Source organism: Leuresthes tenuis, unplaced genomic scaffold (assembly GCF_036924035.1).
Source record: "Leuresthes tenuis unplaced genomic scaffold, fLeuTen1.0.hap1 SCAF_7, whole genome shotgun sequence".
NCBI lineage: Eukaryota > Metazoa > Chordata > Actinopteri > Atheriniformes > Atherinopsidae > Leuresthes > Leuresthes tenuis.
In genome coordinates, this window is record NW_027325361.1 from 19,516,325 (window position 1) to 19,538,464 (window position 22,140).

The 22,140-nt window shown below is 38.2% G+C and overlaps 1 protein-coding gene across 1 annotated transcript; it reads right to left on the reverse strand.

Annotated features, from left to right (window-relative positions):
• Positions 1–10,924: 10,924 nt before the first annotated feature.
• Positions 10,925–18,490, reverse strand: creb3l3a (cAMP responsive element binding protein 3-like 3a). Its single transcript, XM_072389749.1, has 10 exons — positions 18,341–18,490; positions 17,865–17,981; positions 17,452–17,692; positions 16,997–17,130; positions 16,065–16,175; positions 15,866–15,972; positions 13,229–13,297; positions 12,947–13,031; positions 12,542–12,635; positions 10,925–11,867 (listed from the first exon to the last, which is right to left on the reverse strand). The coding sequence occupies exons 1-10, from the start codon at positions 18,359–18,361 to the stop codon at positions 11,551–11,553; spliced, it is 1,296 nt and encodes a 431-aa protein (XP_072245850.1). The 5' UTR covers positions 18,362–18,490; the 3' UTR covers positions 10,925–11,550.
• Positions 18,491–22,140: the final 3,650 nt, after the last annotated feature.

Consider the following 22,140-nt stretch of genomic DNA (forward strand, 5'->3'; position numbering starts at 1 on the left):
ATTGGACTTTTCCTCTCACATATCACCTCAAATGGCAAAGTGCTGCAAATGTGTTGCAAAAGACACATATAAAAGTTTCTCTTGATGACATTATCAGCAGTCCTGTTTTTTTTTTTCTCTTACAGGTTATATCCTACAGTGCTTTGGAAGCCATCCTCTGCCGCGATTATCCTCCTCTCATTTTTCCACATGCTCTCAGCTCTTAGCGCGCCACCTCTGTTTATAGCTTCCCCGTGAACGCGCACAGCTCAGTCTCGCTTTTCTCATCTCAGCAGCCCGGTGATTGGAAGAAAGCGAGTTCACGCTCTGACAGCTGCCACACCAAAGTCTCAATGAATGTTACGGATGAGGCTTGATGTATTTTCACAGGGCACCGGCCCAACTTGATCATGTTCATATTGAGCATGACGGTGCTTTTGGAGACGTAAAAAGAATGGTGCGCAAAAAACATGCAAAAGTGAGAATGTTTTCGTTTTTTCGACTTGGAGGAAATTTTTCTGGTTACTCTTGACTAAATATCAGTTTTAGTTGTTGGGTTACCTGCAGTGAAGTGAGGAAACATTGCAAATTATGCAATACTCATCCACAAATGTAAATAGACCGAAGTCTACTTTTTTAAAAGGTTGACTTAGTATAAAACTGAATGTCGTCATGAATTCATTGAGTTCAGCTTCGGAAATAATCAAATTGTTACAAGAAGAAAAATAATTACTGTCCGGATCCCTGCATAAATACCTAGAAGTAAATATCTTCTAAAATATCCTTTAAATATTAAGAAAAAAAGTAAAATCATAAGAGTTTTATACAAAGGTTTAAACAATTCTAACGTATATCTACATTGAAATATGTTATATATGTTGTATTATGCAAGAGGCGTTTTTAAGCTAATTTATTGACGTTAACAAATCATAATACGCCCATTTGCATTCGGCGATGTGTTCATTTTAAAGAGTCATGTGTAGTGGGTTGTAGTGAGTCACGGTATTGTTATTATTGTCATTTTCCACGGACTTGGTTATAAGGCTTAGAAACGAGACTGAGATATGATTTTAGAGGTTAATCTGCAGATGGCCATCTTTTCAAAGCAGATGGGAAGATGTGTAGTCCCCCAAAAAAGGGAAAAGCCACATATTCCTATGATGATACTACGTGTTGAATGAATACTGTTTGAAAGTTGCCTTAAGCTGACAAAAACAAGTTTCACAATATAAATCAGAACGGTAACAACCATAAATAGTAGGTGAAAAATCTGGACTGTACAGTTTTCATGCTCTTAACATTTAGTTTTACTGGCTGAGTTGCTTTTTTTTTTGTTTTACCACAGCACAGCGAAGCTAAAGGAACAACAAAAGCACTAACACAACCAAGAGCAGTCCACAGCTCAGACTGTTTCATATATTTATAGGACTATGTCTGACCCTTAAGAACAGAGACTGGGTTGGAAAACATTATTATTTAGCCCTAACATGGTTAAATAACGTGGAATAATAATTATTAAAAAATCTTTTTACAACGTGACTGTATTGACAATTTCTGTCCTTCACATGTGATTTCTGTCACTACCACTAGAGGTCAGACATTCTCTGAACGTAATACATGTAGTAAAATGTAATGATGCATAATTATTCTCTGTATTTGCCTGCCTGAACAAATTACATATGGGCACAGTTGAAGAAGTGGGACAGTCTCACAAACAAAGGTGTCAAGTTTACTTTGCACCATGACTGGTCTGTTGTGCTGGCTGTGTATGTCGATTTAATATTTTGGAACAAATTAACCAAATTAAATTTGGTTAACACAATTTCACAAACATTAAGTGAAATGTGCAAACAGATTAATCAACTCCTTATTACGCCCACAATGTTTATAGAAAGTCCACAGATCGTTTAAATACTGTTATAGAATCATTTGTGGTTTAATTTCTTTTTGTTGAATTAATGACACCATCTGCATCTTTTTTGTCCGTCTTAACTTATGACAATGTGCCTCTTCGATATCACAAATTTTAAAAAAATGTCAATAAACATTTCTTGAGTCCTTGCTGGCTGCCAGTCGGCATCAAGAAAGGAAGTGTGCCTTCTGTTCAGCCTTCTGTTAGCTGTTATTATTTTTCCAAAACATGGTTGATTTCAGGGCCATGATTAAATCATGTGTAAAATCTACCACAACAAGTAAAGTAAATGCTGCACTACCCTGTTTCTGTCAAGTCTGTAGAAGTAATCCCAAGCTGAAAAGTTCTGAACAAATTAAAAAGACACAAAATGAAGGAAAAAAATAATCTGCCACTTTTAATCCATCGTGACCCCTTTCCTGTCATCTTAACGATTCTTAAACCACTAAAAGCACAGGCGGTGACAGTATAATTACTTTAGTGTTCTAAGCATTCAAATCTTCGATGAAAAACAAGTGTGTAACGAGAAACCTGACATTTTATTTTTTTCACCTTTGCAGAGTTGTTATTCATTGGTGAAGCACACCTAACAGCCAGCAGTGATTGTATTTCAAATGCAAAGCATTTTAGACTTGCTACATTCGTTCTTTTGTACCCCATTTATCTGTACAATAAAGGCTATACAGTGAATTTTTCCATTGTTTTTGACTATATTGGATGATACTGCAAAAAAGAAAGAAATGATTTGGTCATTCAATTTCAAACACCACGAGTCCCCCCAAGATATTTGCTTGCTGTATACGGCTGCTTATCCAATCTGACATGGTCAACCACAAAGTCAGAGCCGTCATCAAGGCCACAAGAGGTGACTCATGGTATGACCTTAGGCCAAGTCTAAGCCTGACTTTAAACTACATACAGATGTAAGCTTGGTCAGGACTTCTCAGGTTCACTGTTCAATGCACAAGGTGGCCTAATGCCCCAGCATCATTTTGAAATGTGCAGTGGAGTTTGATAGACCTCAGTTAAGACCCTCGAGGTCGGAGACAAACAATCATGCACGCTCACACTTAACTCCAAGGGTCAATTTAGAACCACCAATTGACCAAACATTGATGTTGTTGAGCTCTGGGAGTAAACTGTAGTATCCATGGAGATCATACAACACTCCACACACTCCACACAGAACGGCACCAACTGAGATTTGACCTGAGAACCTTCTTGGTAGGAGGTGACTGTACTGAAAAACCAAAATCATGTTTTCCTCAAACTAACCAAGTAGTTTTTGAAGTTCTACCGTTCTCCTGGCAACTGCTAAACCCAGACTTGTCCATCACATTGCCAGATGGAGAAGCCTTATTGGTCAATCCAGAGAACGCCAGTTCAGTAGCGGCGTCCTTTACACCACTGCATCCGACGCTTTGCATTGCACTTGATGATGTATGGTTTGGATGCAGCTGCTCGGCCATGGAAACCCATTCTTTGAAGCTCTCTATGCACTGTTCTTGAGCTAATCTGAAGACCACATGAAGTTTGGAGGTCTGTAGCGATTGACTCTGCAGAAAGTTGCTGACCTCTGCACACTATGTGCCTCAGTATCTGCTAACCCCGCTCTGTCATTTTACGTGGCCTACCACTTCGTGGCTGAGTTGCTGTCATTCCCAATCACTTCCACTTTGTTATAACACCACTGACAGTTGACTGTGGAATATTTAGTAGTGAGGAAATTTCATGGCTGGACTTGTTGCACAGATGGCATCCTATCACGGTATCACGCCGGAATTCACTGAGCTCCTAACGCATTTTTTCACAAATGTATGTAGAAGCAGTCTGCATGCTTAAGTGCTTGAATTTATTAATCTGTGGCCATGGAAGTGATTGGAATTCCTGAATTGAATTATTTGGATGGGTGAGTGAATACTTTTGGCAATACAGTGTACCTTCAAGTGACAGTTAGTGAGGCGCTATTGAAGCAACCACATTTGACTTCTTCTTAAGAGTTAAGACAAAGTGATGAAATTACAGAACCATTTGTATTTTAAATGATAGAAATTAAGAGATAGTCAGGAATCTCCAGCAAAACATTCACGATAAAAAGATCAGTTACTGTTGTAGGACTCACATATAAAGAGAGGGGAACCATAGGTTCATAGTTTTTGAGTTGCTTTTTCCTTCACTAAAAGGAAGTGAGTGTGAGGTTAGAGTAAATGGTAAAGGTTGCAGATATCTTGATTGTTTATGCAAATTTGAGTGCAGTACGTGATCAAACTCTGGCTGATGAGACTGCTGATACTGAACTGACCACTGTCTTACTGACCCCAAGGGAATATGTTATCTCTGTTCAATCGTCTACATGGTAGAATGAAAGTAAAAAAAAAGTATGATTAGATGTGACAAGATTGATAAAATTTAAGTCAATGTGAGTGTCAGCTTGAATGAATAACAGTTTATTATTTTGTCCTGTAGGGCAATAGATATGCTTACTGAATACTGATTAAGTATTAGTCTCTCGCTGGAGAGTATCAGTTTGCACAGATGGCTGTCGGCAAACGTTCGGGATAACCTTGTGAATGATTAGTATTCCAGTGTGGAAAAGGAACAATTTCAGATTCTCATCTATCAAGCTAATATTTGGGACATACTGTAGTTTGAGTATGAAATTCTGCTGTCGAAAATGTGCTACCAGACACCTCAACATCACAGCTTACATGACAATTTAAATGCACCCATTTGTAAACTTTTCACACCAATTTTTTGCAAACATTTGCTTGTATCCTCTATTCAAAACCCGTAAAGGAACATTTAGTTGTATTTGTTCTTCAGAATGCCTCAGCTTATTCAATTCAAGTGATAGAATTAGTTTGTTTTAACAGGACTCTGAAAAGGTTCTACCTTTGTATTTTGTATAGTTTCTGCTATATTGTCGTAATTAGTAATTAACCTATTAATCTATACAGTCATACAGGGTATATAAATCAGACCATGGGTCTTTCAATTGGAAGACAACTAATCAACTATCTGAGCCACAGCCATCTCATGATTGGAAAGGCAACCTGAACTAAGATATTTTAATACCTAACTGAAGATTCAGATGACTAAGATTGGGCCTCAGTTTATTATAACATCAGAGGTATTTATCTCTTTAAGGGGTCAAATGGTGCACCAGATGAACATTACATTTAAATTGGAAGCATCTTGCCAGGGTGACTGGATCCAAACCTGATTTAAAATGCTTCCTACTCACTGTGAGCTGTCTGCCCTGCTAATATTTGAGAGTTCTCACCCAAGCTGCAGTTCTGACATGGTGATCAGAGGCAGCAGGAATTGAAGCGACATTTAGACATTGTGATAATGTCGGTGCCTTCATAGTTTATTTAGATTTGACCATCCAAACCATTATGAGATTTAACAACCTCAATTGTTTTTTTTTTTTAATCAAAATAATTTTTAAGGTTACAATCTAAGTTGTGGTAAAAATGTACTGTCGAAGGTGATTCTATTTATTTCTCGTAAATATACACAACTGCACAGTACATAGAAGAATATTCTATCAGTCCCACAGATAATATTTCAAGGACAATCACTTTTTTAACAAGTTATAATGTAATTTATTTGGAAGTCACTGTTACTCTGTCCATGGTTGGATGTGTGTCTGCAATGAAGGTTAGATTTTCAATCTGTCAAGCTGAACCTTAAAGCCTGTCTGGGCAGAGTCAGCTATTCACACAGTTTACAAAATTGGGCCACAGCAATTTTAAGCACAGCAAACGAACAGTATGAATGATGTTTTTCTGCAGTATCCTGATATCAGCAAGGAGACAAATATTAAGAGATACACAAAAGCTACTATATGCAGCTAACATCCAAGAATTTTGTGTGACAATAAATTAGAGAAGGCACCTTTGATGTGCAAAAAGATAAAAGCTGTATTGTCACATTTTTGGCTATTTATATTGCTTTGGTTTAGTCGAGAGGATAACATTACTGTAATAACCAATGTATAAATAATTATAATTTACCAGTTAGTCACACATATTGAGTATTCTCCCTAAATATAAGCTGTTATTAGTATGTTGTGTGTAAAATATTACATGCACAAGAGGAAACTTTTCAATGCACCCACCAAGATAAATTACATTAGCCCCTTCAGTTTCAGGGTAAACGCAGAGACTTTCGCCATAAGACTATCAACACTTCGGTAATATCAATGGCAATTCCCTGTGCTGATGTGTGCCTGGGGTCAAAAGTCAGAGAGGTTGCACACATGTCATATTTGGACAGCTTACAGTGTACAGAAAAGACTGAAGTGAGTTTCTTTAAGAGACTGTAGAAAAATGGATAGCAAGCAATATGAGCTCATGTGACTATAAAGGTTAATCTAATTTATTAACAAAGCGATCTCAGATTAAAGTAAGGACCAGCTTTTGAAACGGCATCTCACCGGATTCTGCAGCTATAATAACAATTTATAAATCCTGTGTATTGCTTGATATTGAGAGATAAAATTGTGTGCTGTAAGGTTAGAATGATGCAGTTTTTGTTGCTCAACCCATTAAACAATCAACTTTTAACCGCCCAGCCACTTTTTCTGAGGTGTGAAATATTGATTGAATCACAAGCACTCAAGCTTGAGTAGGTGGTTAGTTATCTAATTCCCCCCATTTTCTCTCCGAAACACAAAGACCAATTTTCTTAATACAAAAGTTTGGAGGTTCTCGAAACTTTTACTCCACCAAACAAGATAACCCACCATCTGGTTGAGGATAACACTTTGAAAGAAAAAAAAGCCCATTTGCAGATTAAAAAAGAAGATGTGGGGTCTCTTTGATTGACTCTAGCCTAACTCAGTGGACGTGCAGATCCCTCTCGGCTCCATCGGGACCTGGTTAATCAAAGCAATGGCTTATGGTGCTGATTAGAAAAGCTGATGGTGGAGAGACTTTCCCCCTGATTAAAGGACAAAACAGGTGGTGATCACATCTAAAGAGACGATGAGTCAGCCATCTCAAGTTTATGCTGACACATAGGTATTGTTTACTTAACAAGTATTGTTTGTATTATATGAGTAGTTGAATAGTGCAGACAGCTGAAACTAATTAACATGGCTATAAAAAACAAGCCTTGAGCAAAGTCAGCCAGTAAAAATCTGAAAGCTGACAATCAATTTTACTGGTATATTGATGAATCATCATCGCCAAAAGGTTATACAAGGAGTCAGACATGCCTTTTGCATTCACAACTGTCAGTGCAAGAGGTGTATTTCTATTATTATTTAAATACAGGAATAAAAGAGTTTCATTGAATGCATTCGAGAACGAATGGTTTCACAGAAATGCGAGAAGCAAATACAACCTCAAGCACACTGTTTCATCATGTGGAGAAAAAGTGGTAAAATTGGGTATTAATGGAAAGCAACAGGCTTCTCCTCCATTATCTTGGCTGAGCACAGTCTCATAGCAAACTGTCAATAAACATAATCTATTGATTTGTTTTCTTGTACACAGCTTTAATCTGTGCATTGACACAAAAACAGTTACACCATTTTCACACATGAACAATGGAGAGTTACTGATGAAAGGGCAAAGAATTAGCTCTGTACTCTCTGTCTGCATTTGCCAGTCACATATATACTTCCCAGCGTGAGATTCTCTGCTCTAGATGCATTTTAACAATTGGAAATTCCGGAGTGCTGCTTGGGGAGAGCGCTTGGAGGCAATCGCAATGTTTTGTTTACCGCATGTTCAAAACGGCGGATAAGACTTCTTATCTTCATAAATTATTACTGTTTTATGTTGACATTAGTGTTACATGTATTTGAATAAACATCAAATTAGTTGAAAGCAATGTACCGGTAATTAGTAAATGGTGCGAAGCAGAAACCTTTATAAGCATCTACCCTGGCCAGTTGTAAATGCTAGAATAATATGTTCTGTTCAGGTTGTAATTATTTTCATTGTAAAGCCCTGATAATCCTAATGCAAGAGCAGCTGACCTAAAATGGGAGATCATAAATAAGCTGGAACCTATATGGCCTTTTGCCAAGGTGAACAAACTCCAGAAAGTCTTCTTAAAGATGTGAACGCTGCACCACAATCGATACCAACTGGGACCAGAACAGAGCCCAGTAAGCCTATGTACACCACAACAGCAGTGACTGTAGAGATGGTTGACTTGAAGATGAACAACTCAAGAGCAGTTAGAGCAATGTCTCCCATGGAGCAGAGGGCAACAAAGAGAGTTAGCTATCAGAGCAGCAGAAAGATGGAAAGAAGAAATAACTTCTAGGAAAAAACAAAAAACTGTTCATACCTGATGCATGGTAAATGCCAAACAAAGACAGCTTTGGCCACCTAGGTTCATTAGACTCAGATAAATTATTTCTTTCAAGGCTAAAGAATGCTACAGCCAGCCTATTAACATGTTGTAGTAAGCAAGCTCACATTACTCCTATTTTATACTCTTTACACTGGCTGCCAGTAGAGTTTAGAATTGAAACAAAGACTCCTGAGGCACTGGAATCTGCCAAACAAGAACTCATAGCAATGGCCACCAGCTGGAGAAGGTACATCAGAGAAGCAGAAGCCAGGAGAATAAGTAAGATGCCCTCCACCAATTTTAATGACTTTAAACTAGACACAACCAGAAATAATACTAAACATAATAAGAAGAGCGTATGTACATATGGGAGAAAGAAGCATTACATAACACCAGTACCCTTTGGCTTGTGAATCTAAGGGCTGACCGCAGTGGTAGCTCTTTCAAACTTAGATCCTTTTCTTGAGAGCTGGGAGCTTGACTTGGCTTCTATCTCGTCCTTTGATCAGGTTATTATACCAATGGCATATCTGATAACTACCAGGGCTTGTGTGTTGATAGAACAGATTTTGCTCTTCCCATTAACTGGTTAACCACACCAGTATCCAGTTAAGGGAGTTCAGGCATTTGCAGAACATCAAATGCACTTGATGGTAACTTGTCCAACTGGTTTTGAATTGGCCTCTATGGCTTTCTTCCGCAGCTCCATTGAGTTCTTGGCGAGAAGGATTAGTGTCCTGCTGATTTTGTGGACTTCCAAGCATTTCAGTATTCAAGAGTACAACATCGAGTCGTACGTTCTCTCCTTGTCAGTCTAGATTCTTATGTCTGATTTTATAGTCTTGGATGATGATTCTGTTAATCGATGGTTTAGCTTCTTTACTCCCGATTTCTCTCTGGACCCCACGCATATGCTTAACCACGTGCTCACTCACTCTGATGCCCGATGGGAGCATCCATGTTCTACAGAGGTAAGTTATTGGCATAGTGGAATGGAACTTGCCCCTTCTAGAGATCCTTCATGATAAGGACTGTCCTACCTGTGTTAATCATTCTAAGCGGGTGTCATATTTTAGTAGTTGGTTCATTTGTGCTGAGAGCCATGGGCTTGGCATTAAATGCAGCGTTTGCACAACTGAAATGTTCCTTACAACTATGTCATATGCTGACATGGGCAGCTCCTTTGGCTCAGGAATGCACACCAGGTATGTCATTTTGCTTTCCAGATACATGAAATGGCAACATAATTCTCGAGAGACTAGGCTGGGTCAAAAGGTTCTGCATCTGAAAAAAGATACATAACCTCAACACCCTATTTCCTACAAAGGACATGACCTCAGTGTCTTTGACCTCAGAAGTCATGCAGGGTGAAGTGCACAATTTATTTTATATTCATGGGTAGACAATGGTATTCTATTTGGGCATATATATTTTGCTTTAAAGGTGCAGTGTACAGAATTTAGTGATATCTAATGGTAAGAACAGCAAACTGCAACCAAATAAGTATTCCCCTCTTCCCCATTTAAGAGTGTAGGAATATTACAGTGGCGATGAAAGCCAAATATAGTGGTGGAGCATAGACACACAGTCTTTGGATATGAAATGGAGACCTTAGAATTTTCAAATTTTCACACAAAAGAGAATATGGCTAAACATGTTATGCTGCATTTCTGTCCTAAATATTTCATGGTGGAACTTCAACATGTGACAAACTCATTACCAGGGTAACAAAATACAGCACAGTTCTAACTGTCTAAGACAATGAAAATAGTATAATAATAAAAAAAAAAACACTAATTAATTTACTACAGACTAATGGCCAGAGAAACTGACTCAGGGTTAAGTAGTTGAAAGACATGAATTTGTGCCACTTCTCTATTCTCCCGTTCTACATTCAAATGTGGGCTTTTGTCATCTTTTTTTTTCTGTGCAGATCACTTGAATGAAGAAATGAATGAACCCAACTATACAAAAAAGCTAAACAAATCTGTGTTGGTTTATAATTTCAACACGAAATGTTCCACTATGACATAATGGGAGTATATTTTCATCTGACATATTTCTGTGAGACCAGATTGTGGTAGTCATTTTGTTGTGCATGCACTTAAACTGGAAAGTTTGAGAACAATCTGATGTATTACTATGGAATTTGTGTTCCCCTGGATATACTTTTTTGGAGAGTTACACCTTTCTGCCTCATGTGATATATTGTAACACTGCAAGAAGAAAATGCAGTTTTTACAGAAAGACATCACTTCCCTGTAAATTTGGTTTGCCGCATAGACCACATGTCAGGTGGAAGTGCTTTATGAAAGCAAAAACTGAAGGTTTATGCTGGTGAAGGTTGTGAAATTTCCGAAATTTATGTTGTTCCGATATTGAAATTGAAATTTGAATTATTCTGTTCAGTCAGTCGGATAGTTTGTACAATGCATCAATCAATCTTAGAATTCAATCTGTTGTCCTTCCTTGAAGTTAAGTCTACTCAGACACTGAAATGTCAGCCTGAACAGGTCCAGCGAGGTTAAAAACACTTCAGTTCCATCATTTTGTGGACAGCAGAGACTAACTAGACTTTCTAGCTAGAGAGCCTTGGAAACAAGGTCCCTTCAACAAGTGAATTTATCAGCATATGTCATTGAGTGCCAGGTCTGACTCATGAGATAAGAGGCCATCTGTATCACCTTTAACCCAGTTTTTTCTTCTCGGTGAATGCTGTCTGCCCTGGCATCAAACCTACTGAACCTGCTCTTTGAGAGACTGCCCGTCCAAAAATGGGATCTTTTACAGCAGAACTGTCAAGAAAGAAGTAACACCATGGGTTTGAGTGGCATATTAATTATTAAAGAACAGAAGCATCACATTATACCACGTCACATCACAGTATTTCATAAACATCCTTCTTGTTTTGACACCTTTTGTTTGTTGTATTTCATCCATGAATGAATCTGAACAGTCGCAATCAATTATTCAGAATAAACAAGCTGTAAAAAAACCTGACTTTTCTAAATTAGCCACCTGAATCAACACTTTAATAGACATCAGAACTTTTTTGTCCAGTTTTTCACATGCTAAATCACTAATTTTTTAAACAACAAAAACAGAGGGAAAATCGTACACACTTCTTTATGAACAAGTCATTTCAGTGTGAGATTAAAATCCATCAATCAATAGAAAAAAAGAAAACACTATGACAAATGAGGAAAAGGTTGCCTATGAATTGAAAGTAAAACAGGAACAATCAAAACTTTATATCCCCATCTTTGTAAACATAAGTTCCCTAATCATTATCTGCTCCTCTATTCGTAGGACCAGTTTATGTGGGATTTATTTCTTAATTTCAGTTACATATCATCTGCATGTGGTCGTAGACTGGCAGATCGCTGGGGATTCAAAGTCACAGTAGCTATGTGACCGGTAATTGGGTCTATATCGTAATGACTGTTTCTGTCCTCCTCACTTCTGTTTTGAGGCATGGACTCCAAACTGGACTGTTCTTGTTTTACTCCCAGATTTCCCATCAGCGTAGAAATATCCTCCAATCCCTGCTCTCTGGAGAAATGCTGGTGCAGAGGCTCGAATTCATCCTCGTTGGAAAATGGGGAGTCAGTGACATGCAGCACACGGGAAGCCTGAAGGTTCTGCAAGGACCGTGATTGGACTGAACAGAGAAGAAGACAAAGAAAAAATAAATAAGGCCAAGCCTCTGTGGGTATGAAGCTTTTGATTATTACTTTTTTATGCTGGAACAAGTGAGTGGTAGACAAGTGTAGTTGGATACATTTCTGCGGGAAAAAAAATGTTGCTTGAAAGACTAGTAATATATCCTAAAAACCCTGATGACCTATCTTCTCCCAGAGAGAAAAATGCAGTAATGAAAATAAAAGTTGACCCTGTCCATTTGGGAAAGTCTTTTTTCCAAGGTCTTTACACAACCAAAGACTTGAGTTGTGAAAAAGACAACTAATTTTCATTTCTCCTTCCCCAAGGCCAAAACCATCTCATACACAAAATATCATCCTCGCTTCATTCAATTAAATCATTTTCTTTTTGCCCCTGAGGTGATTCCAATATATTTAGTATTAAAGTAATTAACGAGAACTAATTCAGAAAAAGCTGTCACCAGAGCAGTTTCTAAACAATCTTAATGATAGCACATGGCTTCTAGTCTTTGAGATCTCAAATCGATAGCAAACCCTCAGACATGCAAAGCAAGCTATGAGGCTCTGTAAGTGACAGACCACAGTTCTAACAAGCTTTGCAACTGTGACACAGAGGAGCTGCATAACTTAGCTGCCAGTCGCACGGAGCTGTTTGGTGCTGAACGTTACTCACTTCTGACTGGACTGAAGTCTCCTTGGCTGACCTTACTGTCGGAGAAAGGCTTGAGGCTGGGGAACAGGATTAGGGAGAAGGACAGCAAGAGCACCTAAAAATAAAATGCAGAAAACATAGAGTTAGGTAGAAAACCAGCTTTTCTGCTTTGGTTAACATTATAATGGAATATGTGTGATTTGTCTCCTAGGTTTGAATGTTGAGGAGAAGCTGTAAACATGGGAAGTAATTCTATTTATGTGCTTTGTGCTGTTATGTTCTTTTATAAATTGTACTTCTTTCAATGGGGAATCTAGCTTGCGTCTTTCTGGCTTGGCATTCAGGCAACTTATTTCTAATGTTGTATCAGAATATGTGTTAGAGCAGTTTGTTTGGTTGTGACACAAGCACAAACACAAGCCATACCAGTATACATGTCCCAGTCTGCGCTGGCTTATTTGATGAATTCATGACCAGAGCCTGTAATCTGCGCAGCTGTTCCATTAGTGATCTGCCAAGAGAAATGAGGAATAAAGGAGAGACAAAGATAAAAGAGAGGGAGAAAAATAATTGGATTAACAAGGTTTAAGGGAAAAGAAAAAAATGTAAGGGAAAGGCAGTAGGATGAATGTCATAACAAACAGCAACAAGATTACAGGAAGGGATGTCTTGAAATGAAAAGGGAAGCTCCATTTAAAAACTGCTCACATGTTGCATTTCTCAAGCTGGGAAACCTTTCTCTGCAGTTCATGGTTTTGCACGCTGCAGGCAGCCATCCTAGAGGGAATGATACACAGCAGGGGGAGAACAAGGTGAAATCTTTCAGGTGTCAAATTATTTAATTTACTAACTTTAGATTGAAATCCTTTTATAAATTCTGTAAATCTCATCCAAGAATTGATTTGACGGAGCACACAGGAGATTTTCACCCTTTGGTGAACATTTGTATAATCCTAACCATCTACTTTGTAGCTTCGGATCCTAACAATGCACATTACTTCTACCCAAAAGCATGTACATTTTAATTCTAACCCTAACCCATCATAGGTGAGAGCATAGTAGAAAAGTATGGAATCATGACTGGGAGAGAAGAAGAAAAGTGAAAGGACTGGGGAGAAATTGAGGAGTAAAAGTTTCGAATTTGCAATCTCTTGGATGAAAGTGTGTGGATTAGAATTGTTAATTTCCTCTTCCTTATCCCATAAGAGATTGTGATCAAATCAGACACAGACAAATGTGCGGTCAGTTGCTTAGAGGCATGGAGAACATGGATGCCATATTGTATTCACATGTAGCAAAATGTGGATTGTGAATGTCTAAACTTGGAGAAGACATCCACATGGTTTAGCGTTTCGCAACCACTTGGAGACAGTCTCAAAAATATGTGGAACAATCAACTTTTGGTTGTGTTGGTACTGTTGCTGTTCCTTTAGCTTTGCTCTGATGTTGAAAAGACCAAAGTCAATGTGGACAAAGACCTGTTTTGTAATGGAGAGAAACACATTTTTAAGATGATTAATATTGTACAGTGCAGTTCTTGTCTTAGTTTACCACCTGTGCTTCTTTACTAATTATGGTTTAGTATATGATCCTGGTTGAAATCGTTTGTTGGCCCCTCCTGGCTCTAGCCAGCTGAAGCTAACTTTTAACCAACAAGTATTCGATCAACATGGGGTTTGCATCTCCTGAGCGTGTGCATTGTTTCCTTTTTGTCTGTCTGCATTGATTAAATAGCTGTGTCTGTGGGGGCCAAAGTGAGCTTAAAAGTGTTGTCAGTTTCGGTTTGGCTTTGGAAAATAACATCACTTTGTCGTGGCTTAAAATCCATGAGCAGGTTTAGTCAATAATCGTGATTAAGGGTTTTATGAGACCACCATAGGTCTCATTTTCTGTAAACGTAATTATCGATTGTGCATGCCTGCACGAACAAACTCCACTTGGGCAGGGCAGCCTCTTACTTTTGATCAGTTTAACAAAAAGGAGACTTTGGCAAAACAACAACAACAAAAAAAACGATGATGAAATTGTGGATGTGTTTGAAGCACTTTTCATGTCTCAGAAACTATTAAATCTGGGGGGCAGAAAGGCATAACAGACCAACAACAACCAAAAAAAAAAGAACAAAAATGATGAATACACCTCTTATCTGTGCATGTAATGATTATTGATTTAAGCTTCTAATCACAAACAAACATTTGTGAATACAGATACATTTAGGATATTTTAACTAAAATTAATCTTTTTGATAAAAACAAAACAAAACAGTGTCTAGATATTTACGTAAAGCCGTATTATTTATCCAGTGAACACATAGCGATGTATAATTACCAGGTAGGTGGACCAACTTTATCTGACCTAATCTCCTTTGATCTCCAATCTGTAAATGAGAATCTAGTTGCCTTGAAGGTTTGAATATTGAACTCAGGAACAGTTGAGCTCATAGTTGAGACCCAAGTCAGTTCTCAATGATTCTTAAAGTGTAATTCTCAGTCTAGCAGAGGATTTAGGACACGCTTGTGGACAAGTCCAAAATTGTTCAACAAAAAAAAAAAGAAAAACACTTCAGCAGCTGACCATTTTTGTAGTTAAACTACTGCGACAGAGGAGAGTAAATTAGCCGAGTTATGTGACCAGAGCTTCTTTTTTGTTTTAAAAAAGAATTGCTACTGCACAAAAGTATTTTCCATTAAACAATTAAAACAACTGCACAATGGGAAGCTAGTCTTGCACCCAGTTTTCTGTTTTTACAGATGTTTGTCTCGGATGAAAAAATATAACAAAGCAAAAGCCTTACACTGACCTTCCTCCTGCAGCTAGCCTCTCATCCCTCTCTTCCCTCAGCTCCTTCCACATGACAAGCGATCAAACACTCAACAGGACTCGGCTCCCACTACTTACTGGGCCTTTGTTGCTCTTCACCTAATTTGGTCAGCGGCGACCTGTGGTTTGCTCAAGGCTCTTGTCATGTGTTACATTTTCTTATGCCTGAAAACATAGCCTAGAGGAGGTTCAGAGGTCTAGTTTTCTCTAATACCAATTTCAATTACAAAGAACCAAATAGTTATTATGGATAGGATTCCCAGCACTGCCAAGTAATTACTGGCTTTAACACGAACATGGAAAATGCCAGATTCAAACCACTGTGACATATGGTGACATTCATGGTCGCCATATGACTACGCTAATTAAACTGCCAAAGGCTGCCCTTAGGGTAAAATAGGAAACATAATTAAGAAAAGACTTTGTGATTTCTATATCTTCCATATGGGATTTGTGGTTACTATGCGAAAGCACGCAAAATCATTATTGTCTCTGTTTTTGCTCTTGTGTAAATTAACACCTTACCTGCTCTCCAGTCCATCAATATACTCCTTCTTCTTCTTCCTGCTCTCCTGGGCAGACTGCTTGTTTCGAATCTTTCTGCGTATTTTCTTCAGAATCCTTTCTTCATACTGATCGACGGAGGAGTAAACATTTACATTCTGAGACTCCACAGGAAAAACTCTGGGAGTTTGTTCAGGTATTGATAGCTAGTAATATTTACCTTTGTGAGAGGGAGCTGGCTGGGCAGAGTGACCCCCTCCTTTGCCAAAAGCTTCTTCTCATCTTCATTGAGAATTAATTCTTGAATTGACTTTTGTGATGGTTGTGGGGGCTGTTGGATAAATATGAATACTAATATTTAAACATTGTTGTTGCGGTTTGATTATAGATGCTCCCTTCTCATTATCTACGCTCCCCTTCCGCTTGCATTAGTCTTACAGGAAGTACTTGAATGAGTGCACGCTATCAGGCCACATTCATCACCCTCATTTCATGGCCACTTCGAAGCAATTATGGTTTGAAAATCTAAGTTGCATTCTGTCACTTTCCTCTTTATCTGATTAAACTGCTCTGAGAATAGGGGATCAATACTCAGAGTGAGGTGAAATCCATCCCCCCTGCATACTGCCATCTTTTACAAGCACTGACATATTCTTCTGACTTTATGTTAGCAATACTTTCTTTGTAAAATTGATGATTATTAGAAATGTGATAAGTTGAGGCAAGGAACCTCCTCACAAAATATAGCCCACTGGGTTTCCAGAACTACAAAGTCTACACACTTTAATTAGGTCAGGTCTCAAAAGTCACAAGGTAATGAACACATAATGAGAGAGTTTGGGCAAAGTATCAGCGTCAACAGAATATTAATGAATCTTAAGTGTATTCCTCCCCTCAGAAAACATGCTCAGCAGATCTTTCCATAGCCAAAATTTCATTGAAAAAAATTAATTTGCAATTCCAAAGGTATTTCCCTGAGGTGAATTTTTGATTTCATGGAACAAGAGAATCACTCCCTTGTTTTTGCCAAAGTACACAGTCACTATTATGCACTAACTAAACTAAACAATGCCTTCTGCATATGAATAAAGCTTGCAAATACCATACCACCTGTACCATCCCTGCTGACAAACACAACTAGGTTAGACTTACTGGCTCCGGTGTGCCGGATAGTAGCAGATCTTTGACAGTCAGCGGGAAGCCAGAGGACAGCTGTGGTCTGTGTACATCTGAGGGATACTGTGTTATCCTTGTCTTGCCCATTGGGAAGCCAAACTCCCAGCCATCTGCAGCCACAAAGACACAATTAAAAATAGAGAGCATGTAGGCAAATATCATAGAAGTGACAGTAAATAAATGAATCAGCATTTCAAAGATATTTCCTTTTGAATAATGTGAAAAAAAATCCGCAATAAGAGTGCAAAAAGTACAAAGACCCTACATTATTTTTCGAGAGATTCTTTTTCGATATTGATGATACATGTCACAAATTCAATGCGAATTTAAAGAACAATACTTGATTAATAGAGAAAATACCCAGTGAAAATAATCTTTTAGAGCAACCTTTGATTTTATAATCTGTCATGCTTTGGATTTATGTAGCATACTCATGTCGTTTTCACTGGTTTCCAGGGCTGCCTTGGTTTGTGGTCTTATAGTCCCAAAATATGTGTCTTCAGGGGGGCTCTCAGGGCGCTGAGGACTGTCCATCTGGTCTGATGGAGGGTCCTCACTGATCCCACTATCGCTGTGAGACGGAGACCACAGTGGCGAAGTTGACACAGAATCACTTCCACTCAGAAGGGCATTCAGAAAGTCATCATCTGTCTGCTCAGCTGGCTGCAGCATCTGTTGGGTGAAAAGTGCACTACCGTGAGTGTTTCTTTGTGAGATCATAACCTATCATGATGAGAAATGGGACAATGTGCAAAGAAATACGCCTACAGACAGAGTCTTTCAATATAGGAGCATACAACAGATAGAAATCAGATTTTGCAGCACATTCAACAGCCTCACATACATTTTGTTCCTGGTATGGCCAGCTGTGATGGTTGCCACGGTTCCCTGTTTCCTCGTGACGGAGAATACCGTCATTTTTATCAAACAGCCAGTCAAGCAGTTCAGTGCAATCACAACCCTGGAATGAGACATTGTATTATAAATCACACTATTTCACCATTGTTTTGTCATATTTTCATCAGAAAAGTCAAGACAATGAAGGTTTGTTATGCTGCAATGTCAGAAGACATTTCACAATATCTTTACCAATTTTGTGTAATTTTTTTTCAAAAGTAAATGACACGTCCAATACTTATGGATTCTTTATCGCATTCTACACACAGTTTAAGGTAAATATTTAGATTTAAGATTTATATGTTCCAATTGAATTTACAATCAAGCTTGAACTTTGCTCATCCGGACTTTCCAGTTTCCCCTTCCACAGTAACCTCTTTCTGGCAAATTAGAATGAAAAAAACAAACAAAAAAAAAGTTTACCTGTTCTGGGTAGTGCTCCATTGCTTCCTTGCCAAGGTGAAACCCTCAAAACAACTGAGATCCGGTCAAAATATCTGATATTTGTTGTGGAAAACTCTTTCTGTCTTCCTAAAGAGTCTTCACTGTATCTCTCAGCTTCTCTTCTCAGGTCCAAAGTTTAAACTCCAACATAGCACACCCAGCTGACTTGCTTGCTTTATTGTAATTGGCCAACAGAAGAGATACCAGTAATCTACTGTGCAGCAGAGTGTACACAACTGACTAACCCATAAGCTGGTCTGTCTGGAGCCAGAGGACATGAAGTCTCCAGTAAGATGTGAGACATCAGACAGGGCAAAGTCTGGTGCTTCCTTTTTGCTTTTTCTTTCTTTGATAGCATATTGATTTAAGGATAGCTCTGACCTTTGGAATATATTCATAACACAATAAACACAACAGACAGGTTAATTATTGTGGTTTCAGAGTGGTTTTAAAAAATGCAATGATGAATAATTAATTTCTAAAGTTGTGCAGTATTGTTTAATAGTTTTCTTATAATTATATATCATATTTGTAGCAACTCTTTCCTTTTCCCCAGCTGGGACCATGTCAGTTTTTCCATTTTGCTTGAAATGCTACCAGTATGTTTATAGCAGCAATGCTGAGGCACAAACTATAGCTAAAGGTAATTATAGTACAGTTGCTACTTTACTATCTTGAACATTGTGCTTTTTAGAGTTCACCAGTACCACAGACATGTCATGTTACATCAGTCAAATATGTCTTTGTTTGCTCACAAATGAAAAAAAAATGAAAAAAAACAATTCTTTATCAGCAGCCTCAGGTTCCTGTTCATATTTCATCTAGCATCCTGCAAAAAACACAAGGAGATTTGCATAAGGGTGTAATTATATTGCCACCAAACCAAAATAGATAACCCTGAATATTAAAAATCCTGCACGAAACAATCTGGGCGGTTGCTTTATGGGGTTAATGTCAATGTTTGAACACAACAGAATGAAACAATACACAAAAACAGGAGCTGTGACTGGAGGAAGGCAGCAGGTTAAGCTTTTTGCATTAATTAGTTGAGTCGGTGTTTTTCATTGATATTTACGTGGACACACAGGCAGACACTTTAAATGAAAAGTTTGTTTGACAGACAGTTTTCAGACACAAGTTTCTGGGATGAGGCTGGATATATATCTTAATAATTTTGGACCTGTTTCCCCAATTGTTTGTCGTATAGTAAACCAGCTTCTTGCACCACTCACTTGTAATCCAAATCTACAATAAGCAGTTTGCAGCATTGCAAAAAAATGTCATAAAAATCTTAAAGCCTCTTATCAGAGTGTGTCTACCTGCATGACAACCATGTTCGACCACTTGAAGGAAATGATTTGTACTGCTCCACCAAAATCTCACCCTCACTTCATTTATGAGCTACCCCATGAAAAGTACATCAAATGTGCAATGAGGTCACCACCTGCAACCATCACTTTGTCAGTTACTGAGCTCATGTTGCTCTCAAGACAGCAGCAGTATTTTGGCTTGGTGACCTGAATCTCCTGTTAGTAATAGAAGCTCCTTGCTGCAGTGGTGCAGAATAGACAGTGTATGATAAATAATTTGGATGGAGCAGCAGACAATTTTTTCCTCACCAACTTTGCAAAGCTACCTCAGCCGTAAACTGTAATTGGATAACAATGGCAGAGCATGAGCAGAAGCTGCATCAAAGAGGATTTATTAAGCAGCTGTAGCAACTGGAAGAGTGAAGGCTGTTGTCTCATGTAGTGTACTTAGTTTTCATAAGAGGCATTGCATAATCGTTATTGCTTTGTTATCTGATGGGGGAAAGTTCCAAAGGGCAAAAACTCTAATTACTCTTCAAACTGATTTTGAAAACTTCGGTTTTGTTAAAAGTTCTGTGAGAAGTTCAACGCAAACACACAGATAGAGGAAAGTAGAATATTGCCTCAGTCAATTCTCAGTCTCAGTCTATTGTTGGTTTCATCATTCTTAGAAAGGCAGGCGTGTTTCATGTGTCATCATTGTGTCTGCTTTGTTCTCCCTATCTCTAACTCCACGGAATTCGTAATCTCAGCCTTTTAATAGATTGTTATTTGTGAAGTTGGTGTATGGTTCCAGTAGAGTGTCAAAATGAATCTTAATATAAGTAATTAGTGTTTCTCTCAAGAACATACAGAGTAGAAACAAGTGAACATATCTGATGCTGTAATAATGTAATCATACTTAATAAGATTTCTTGAAATACAAATACCATTTCCAGAAAAGATGGGACAAATTCCACAGAAGAAATTGTATTTCATTTTACTACCATCATCACACACCATGGTCACAAAAGGTTAGGACAGTCATGTTTACCATTGTGTGACATCACCCTTCCTTTTAATGATACTTTTTCATAATTTGGGAACTGAAGATAGTGATTCATGTATTATAGCTGAAAGATTTGCATGAATTCTGAAAGATTTGCATGAATTCTTCTTGAATAAAAGATTTCAGCTGCTCAGTAGTCCTTGTTTTTTTGGTCTGATTCTCTTCTTCATGATGCTCAATACATTCTCAAAGGGAGACAGATCTAGGCTGCAGACAGGCCAGTCAATTTTAATATGTGCTTCTGGATCACACATATGAAGGTTATGTTGTAGGAACTCATGAATCAACATACCTTAATAGATAGTCTTTCCCATCTCTGAAATGTAGAACCAAAGAACCAGACAATAGTTTTTTCTCCTATGGCAGCTGAAACGTTAACTCATCTAACCACATAACACATGTACAGTGTGAGCTCCTGCCAGGAGAACTCAGCAGAATTTCTGATACATGGCTCCCAGTTTGCCTAATACAGTTTCAGGTTACATTTCTGGATATAGCAATGGGGATTCCTTCCGATGTGCATCGGTTCAGTTTCATTCGGAAAGGTAAGGTAGAAACTCTCGATGGCCAGTACCACACCCACATCACACTCAAAACAAACACACAGGTATCAAGAATGGAAGAATGGCCTCATGACAGCAGCAAGGGTAAAAAAAAAAGAGAAGCATCCTGCAAAAAGATAATATTAAAACAAGACTAATTTTAACCTCCCTCAGTTGCATGAATCCAAATAGCAAACTTGTTCAGCCAAATTATAAAAATGAATGCATGATTTTCTTTAAGAATATTTTATATGGAGGCATATAGTGGTTGATTTGGTATTAACAAATGCAGAGAGCACAGTATTCAGCTCTACATGAGCCCTCACCTGCGCCTCAAGGACAGTCTTTTAACTATAATGCCATCACTCTGACAGAACAGTGAGACATTCATTTAAAGTTGTCTGGGGAGATGCAGCAGGATATTTAACTCACTATTTCTTTTCTATAATTGACTTTATTTTAGAACATTTACATAAAAAATCCCTGGAGAGGTTCTTTTATAAAGTCAAGGCTAGTTGCCGTCAATGCATTGAGGCGAGGTGAAGCTTGCAGAGCCAAACCTGTGCAGTGAGTTGTGTACTGTCTGTTGTTGATGAGTTGATATGACATTTGCCAAAGCATCATTAATTCCCCATCTGAATGTCCCACTTTCACACAGTTTTCTGGAATTCTGAAACGAGGGTCAGATGTCAATATATTCCTAATTGAAAGTTGGAGGGGAAATATGGTAATGAACCTCAGAAAAACAACACTGTACTGAGATTTTAGATGCTGAAGACCAAATGCCAATCATTACAGTAAATGCCAGCCTGACAAGAACAGTAACACTGCAAGACCTCCCAGCTGAGAAGCATTATTCTAAATAAACATAAAAATCTT

Coding starts and splice junctions, on each gene's coding strand:
- creb3l3a (XM_072389749.1), bottom strand. CDS start 18,361: ATGGAGCACTACCCAGAACAG. Junction 17,982..18,340: donor TGGAGCACTACCCAGAACAG/GTAAACTTTTTT, acceptor GTCTCATTCCAG/GGTTGTGATTGCACTGAACT. Junction 16,176..16,996: donor TATCCGGCACACCGGAGCCA/GTAAGTCTAACC, acceptor TTTATCCAACAG/CCCCCACAACCATCACAAAA.